The sequence below is a fragment of the Mandrillus leucophaeus genome, unplaced genomic scaffold (assembly GCF_000951045.1).
Source record: "Mandrillus leucophaeus isolate KB7577 unplaced genomic scaffold, Mleu.le_1.0 Scaffold46, whole genome shotgun sequence".
Lineage (NCBI taxonomy): Eukaryota > Metazoa > Chordata > Mammalia > Primates > Cercopithecidae > Mandrillus > Mandrillus leucophaeus.
Window position 1 is genome coordinate 3,634,930 of NW_012104920.1, and position 6,901 is coordinate 3,641,830.

The 6,901-nt window shown below is 51.7% G+C and overlaps 1 protein-coding gene across 1 annotated transcript in view; it reads left to right on the top strand.

Moving 5' to 3' along the window:
• The window catches only part of LOC105549933, a 25,425-nt gene extending 19,902 nt beyond the window's left edge, over positions 1-5,523 (top strand). The window contains exons 3-4 of the mRNA XM_011994672.1: positions 3,084-4,932; positions 5,013-5,523. Coding sequence (XP_011850062.1) covers positions 4,014-4,373 — 360 coding nt within the window. The 5' untranslated portion in view covers positions 3,084-4,013 and the 3' untranslated portion in view covers positions 4,374-4,932; positions 5,013-5,523. The remainder of the gene's footprint in view (positions 1-3,083; positions 4,933-5,012) is intronic.
• The last annotated feature ends 1,378 nt before the right edge of the window (positions 5,524-6,901 follow it).

The following is a 6,901-nucleotide window of genomic DNA, read 5'->3' on the forward strand; positions in this document are numbered from 1 at the left end:
CCGCCACTGCCGCCACCGCCGCCACCACCACCACCACCGAAGCTTGTTTCCTCAGCTGGGCATGAACACTTCGAGCTAAAAGTGGCCTTTGTGAATTTTGCCTCTTGCTCTGTGCACACATTCTAAAGGGACCAAGTCTGTTTTGCTGCAGGGTGAGGCCCAGGATGTGACCTGGGAAAGGCTAACAGGACATCGTCTTTGATGGTGAGCAAGCCTGGGGTGGGTAGCTGAAGGGATGGGGATTGGGAGGTATACCTCTTACCCTTGGGTCAGAGAGACATGGCTTAGAACCCCAGCAGTCAGTATTTTATTCTATTTTATTTTATTTTATTCTATTCTAGTATAGTCTATATTTTTTTGAGACAGAGTCTCAGTCTATCACCCAGGTTGGTGTGCAGTGGTGCGATCTCAGCTCGCTGCAACCTCTGCCTCCCAGGTTCAAGCGATTCTCGTGCCTCAGCCTCCCGAGTAGTTGGGATTATAGCATGCACCACCATGCCTGGCTAATTTTTGTATTTTTAGTAGAAGGTGGTTTTGCCATGTTGACCACACTGGTCTCGAACTCCTGACCTCGGGTGATCCACCCACCTCAGCCTCCCAAAGTGTTGGGATTACAAACGTGAGCCACCACACCCGGCCCCCAGCAGTCAGCATTAGCAGCAGATTTTAGATTCCTTCACTTCTCAACCTCAGTTTCCTCATTGGAACATTGGAGAAAATACTGGTGCCCAATTTAGGGGGTCATGAAAATGAAGTGAGACCATCTCTGCATAAATGTTGGGCACAGTTCCTAGCACACAGTCAGTGCTCAGTGATTGCTGCTGCTGCTGTTATGATCCATGTGTGTCCTAGGATTCCTCATAGAGGGGGTCACCAACACGGTCAACTGGCCATTGTTCAGATCCAGGCTTTGGCCTCAAATCCCTGATTCCTATTGACTCAGACAGTGTATCTTTCTTCCAGAGGCAGAATGAATCCCTAAATGGATGAAGAAAACCTATCAAAGTATAGCCCAGGAGCAAAGATCCTTCTAGAAGAGGCCTCTCTCACCTATGAGAGGGGTATGTACTCTGGGCAGGTCCCAGAAACAGGAGCTAAAGGCAACCTTTGTCCATTTGGGGTCTTTTGGCGGATGCTGGCTCCAGGCCCTGGACTCATGAGATTTTTCCTGGAACACTCAGGTGCCGAGCAGAGAGTGAAGTTGTAGCTTGGGACCTTGTGGTAACTGTCCTGTCAGGGATGTCTACGGGTCCTAAAGTCCCTGGCCTGGGACAAAGTTAGCTCTTGTTGCAGGGCACAGGCATAGCTTGCACCAGGGTGAGGCCATGGAGTAAGCCAAGCTCTCTCAATTCCTGACAGATAGAGCCCCCAGGAGTCACCTGGGCTGGGACCAGCACTGTTTTGCAATATATTCATTTCTGTACACATACACCAGGTAAAAAATAACAAGGTGTCCTAGAGACACCTGGGCCTCTGCTGTCTGAGCTCTGGATTTAGCCTCACATCTTCTCAATATGCAAAAGGCCCTGCAGTTACTAAAGCATTTTTAACACCTGCACTCCTCACCTACACCCAGCTCCGCCGCAGTAAGCCTTTGCATGGTTCTGCCCGAGACCCTCTTGGTTACTGAGACCTCCCCACTACCTACTCCCACTTAAACCTCATAGGTCAGTTTGGGTGACTTTCTCAATGCCACAGCCTTACATAAAGCTCTTCCATCCCACTCTACATACCCTTCCATTCCACCCTGAAAACCCTCCCATTGCACCCTACACACCCTTTCATTCTAGCCTCACACCTTTCCATTCATCCATCACACAATTTCATTTCACCCTTCACACCCTTCCATTCTAGCCTCACACTCTTCCATTCATCCATCACACAATTCCATTTCACCCTTCCTACCATTCCATTCTAGCCTCACACCCTTCCATTCATCCATCACACAATTTCATTTCACCCTTCCTACCATTCCATTCCATTGTTCACACCATTTCATTACAACCTTCCTATTCTTCCACTCCACCTTACACACTTTGTATTCCATCCTTGACACTCTTCCAGTCCACTACGTGTCCTTCTGTTTCTCTCTTCACATTTTCCATTCCACCCTAAGCATCCTCCCATTTCACCCTTCACACCCTTCAATTCCACCCTTCACACCCCTCCATGACATCCTTCAAGCTCTTCCATTGCACCCTAAACATCCTCCCATTCCACTTTTCAAACTCTGGTCCTTCCATGTCCTTCCATTCTGCCTTTTGCAACCTTCCATTCCATTCTTCACATTCTTTCACTCCACCTAAACCATCCTTCCATTCCACCCTCCATACCTTTCCATGTCACCCTTCATATACTTCCATCCGACTGGGCACAGTGGCTCATGCCAGTAATCCTAGCACTTTGGGAGGCCGAGGCAGGTGGATCACTTGAGGTCAGGAAGTTCGAGACCAGCTTGGCCAATGTGGTGAAACCCTGTCTCTACTACAAACACCAAAAATTAGCCAGGTGTGATGGTGTGCGCATGTAATCCCAGCTACTCAGAGGCTGAGGCAGGAGAATCGCTTGAACCCAGGAGGCGGAGGTTGCAGTGAGCTGAGATCGCTCAACTGTACCCCAGCCTGGACAACAGAGCAAGACTCCGTCTCAAAAAAAAAAAAAAAAAAAAAAAGGAACTGCACCATTTTACATTCCCAGGATCACAGATGAGGGTTCCATCTTCTCCTCATCCAGCCAACTGGAAGCCCTTTTAGCTGAGGGGGTTAAGCTGTGAGAACCAGAGTTTGCTGCTGCCATTATTCACTGCATCATTCATTCAGCAAAAATCTGAGTACCTACCACTACCTAGTAGGCTCTGGCCATGCAAGAAGTTGCTGGCAACGCTGTAAGATAGAGAGGGATAGCACCCTGGTTACAGTGTTTCAGCACCCTGGCCTTGGTTCACCCCCGGCCTTTCACTTGCAGGAGGCAGGGAGTTGTCTGATGCAGTTTGGATTTGCTGCAACTAACAAAGCCGGCCAGCGGACCCCTTCAATCTACTGGGACTCAAATAAACCCAAGTGATTGTTCTCCCTCCATTCCAGGAGGGAACACCAGCCGGCCTTGGAACCTCAGGTGCAACAGAGACGCCAGGAGATGCTAGTGCGCAGCAGCCTGTGGCAGTACCTGTGAAGCCAGAGAGGGCTTGGTGGATGACAAGGAGGCCTGAGTAGACGCCAGGTGGGTCTGAGAAATGGGCTTAGGTGAGGCAGGTCTTTGAAGGATTTGTTCTTAATCATATGTGAGATGCTCAAAAGGCTGGAGTCCTGCTTTTGTGGGTGAAGAGCAAGAAGAGAAAACAGGTTGTACAGATACAGATGTAGATGGAGAGACAAAGAAAAAAAAAAGGAGGAAGGTAGAGAAATGCACCAATTCTTTAGCTGTATTATCTCTGGACGTTGGGATGGTGGGAGGCTGTATTTTACACTGATTTTGCCTATACTGTTTTCTCAGTTTCTAATTTTCTACAAAGATGATGTGTTAGCTTTTTCACATATTAAGATTAAAATTTAAAACAGACCACACAATAAATATTTCTTTTAAAAGGAGAAATATGCCCTGGGGAAGCTCCCCACGCAGCTGAGAGCCTGGCTGGTTGCATTTCGGCTTCTTAGGTGCCAAGCCTGCTCGTGCCCCGGGGTCCCAGCCAGCCGGGGTCCCAGGAAGCTCCCTCTTCCTCCCCCTTGCGCCACCAGTCTGGTTGCCATGGAGACAAACCTTGCTGCGCAAAGACTGCCGAGCCGCCGACCAGGGAGCTGGAACCCGGCGAGCCAGCCTCTGCAACAGGCTGGGGGCGGAAGGAGGAGCCAGACGAAGCTGCGCCTCTGCTGAGAGGCCCGGCGGACCCTGCAGAGGCCCCCTGCCCCTCTGGCTCCGCCCCCACCCGGGGCTGTAGAAATACAGCCGCAGCCCAGACCACCGCCCACTGCGCTGCGACCCAGACCCAGCTGACCCACCTACCCGCGATCCTGCCCATGGCTGACGGACTCTTTCAGCGCAGACCCTGGGGTCCCGAGCAGATTCGCCCAGACCCCGAGTCCGAAGGCCTGTTTGACAAGCCTCCCCCGGAAGACCCTCCCGCTGCCCGTGCGCCCAGGTCCGCGTCGGCCGCGGGCAAGAAGGCTGGTCGGCGCGCGGGCGGGAGGGCGCAGGGGGGCCGCGCCGGGCAGCCCCCGAAGGCCGCATCGCGCCCCCAGCCCAAGGAGGAGGCGCCTCCACTGGTCGAGGGCTGCTATCTCGACCATTTTCCGCACCTCTCCATCTTCATCTACGCAGCCATCGCCTTCTCCATCACCTCCTGCATCTTTACCTATATCCATTTACAGCTTGCCTGAGTGGCCAGCGCGGGACGGGGTGGGCGCAGGACCGAGCGGGGAGGGAAAGGGAAAACAGGGCTCGGCATTTTGTGTTTTGGAACACACCCCCTTCATGTAGCTTTCGATGCTTCTTTCCTTCTTTGTTGTCACTATCTTTGTCTATCAGTAGGAAAGTACAAAGTAGCTGCAGGCAATGAAAGAAGGGTGCTGTTTGCACCTGCAGGTTAGGGATGGGGGCGTTTAGAATTCTGGGGTATGATTGAACCCCGTTTATAATTAGGAGAATGTCGCTGGACCCCTACCACTCTGTGACGCGGGGGCACGCGCAGGGAGCCCATCATTTTGTGTTTGGGGAGCTCAGAGTGCGCCCAACCTTGGATTCTTTAAGGGATGAGCCAGACCCAGACCCGCGGCCTTCTAGAGAGGGTCCCGCGGGGAGGGTCGGCGCCCTGGCCCGGGCTGGGCCGGAGCCCTGTGATGCTGCATCGCCCCCAGGAGGAGCCGGCTGTGCCCCGGAGTTGGCGCGGCGGAGAGAGGACAAGACCGCGCCGCAGGCGTAGCTGGAGGGCGGGACTCGGTAAGTGGCTTTCGTCGGGGTTTCGTGCTGCGCCCCCAGGGGCTCTGGCTGACCACGACTGTGCGTTTTTCCTGCCTTAGACTTTGTTGTCGCTGCCTGGAGGAGCCGGAGGAGCTGTCTTACCAGGAGACCACGCCCTGGAAGTGTCCGGGACTCGCGGGACCTGTGGCTGCAAACCCCACTGGGACGCAGGCCCAGAGCTGGCGCACTCCTCAGGATGAGACTCTGGGGCCCTAGCCGGGGTCCACGGGAGGGCTGTCCTTGGGGACTCTAGGATGGCTTCGTTCTGGCCCGGAGCCTTTCTGGAGCTGTGGCACCCAAGACAAAAGGGGCTGAGGGATGTGTCATTGACAAGAGTTAGTGCGGGAAAACCACCTGAGCCCTAGGGGTTTGTCATCTTAGACTCAAAAGGCTTAATACCAGAAACCACTTTGGCAAGATATTTACCCACCGGCCATCTCTGTTTACTCATGAATGTTAAATGTCAAAACGCAGCGCTGTAACCCTGCATAGTCTTTACTTGCAAATGTCTGTAATCTGTAATTGTGATACCTCTGATGGAATAAATTATCTCTTTTTCAGTCTCCTCTATATTCAGTTCTCCATTAATTTCCAACTCTGCAGTGGACCCTGCCCAACTTCCTAGTCTGCTCCACAGCATTCCCTACTGTCCCTCCAAAACAGACTTAACCCCATGACCCAGTATTCCAAAATGTAGCCTCTCCCTCCACTGAATAGCTACAAGGCCCTTCGATGGCATCTTTCTCCACATCCGGTCCTCACAACACGCCGGTATCCAAGTCTACCGTCCTTTTATGGCAGATCATCCACTATCCCATTGTGGCATTAACTACTGCCCCTCAGTATTTAGTCTCCACTTGCTTCCTTTACAAAGACCAAGTACAGTCCCCCAGCTAAGCTCTGGAATTTGCCCCATGGGTCTTTACAGATTCCCTGTTTTCCAATATCAGGGCCTTGCCATTTCTCAGTTCTGACTTCCCATAATCCCATATCACTCTGTGCCTTGATATCTTGTCCCCGGACACTTATTTCAGGGCCACAAGTATGACATCCAGTGTTCCCCAATGTCAGCTTGTGCTTTACAATCACACTTTACTACAACAATTTCCCCACAGCAATCGGCGGCACTATTTCCCAAAATTACGTCTCCAGGCCGGGCGCTGTGGATCACGAGGTCAAGAGATTGAAACCATCCTAGCTAACATAGTGAAACTCCATCTCTGCTAAAAATACAAAAAAAAAAAAAAAAAAAAAAAATTAGCCTGGCGTGGTGACCGGCGCCTGTAGTCCCAGCTACTCGAGAGGCTGAGGCAGAAGAATGGCATGAACCCGGGAGGCGGAGCTTGCAGTGAGCGGAGATCGCACCCCAGTACTCCAGCCTGGGCGACTGAGCAAGACTCCGTCTCAAAAAAAAAAAAAAAAAAAAAAAAAAAAAATTGTCTCCAAAGGACCACAATATTTATCCCTCACTGGTTTCCAGCTTTCAAACTTGGATATTCGATCTTCTGCTATCTCTTAGTATTAAGTACTCACGGACTCCCAACATATAGCCTAGCGCTCTCCAAACATTTGATCTCATTGTCTCCCTTTCACACATCCCGTTATCTCTCATCCAGTCCCGCAGGGACTACTCAAGATATGATCCCCCAGCTTCCTTTCCTCAGCCAATCTCCTGACAGTAGACTCGTCCCTCTCTTCCCAAAACCAAAGTTCCCTGTTCCTCAACATTCGATCACTGTTCCACAATATCATGGCCCTTTTTGTGCCAACAAATCTGGGCCTCTGTGTTCTTTTTTTTTTTTTTTTTTCCCCCCCCCGAGATGGGGTCTCTCTCTGTGGTGCAGTGGCCAGCTCACTGCAACCTCCACCTCCCAGGTTCAAGCGATTCTCATGCCTCAGCCTCCCAATTAGCTGGGACTACAGGTGCGTGCCACCATGCCCAGCTAAT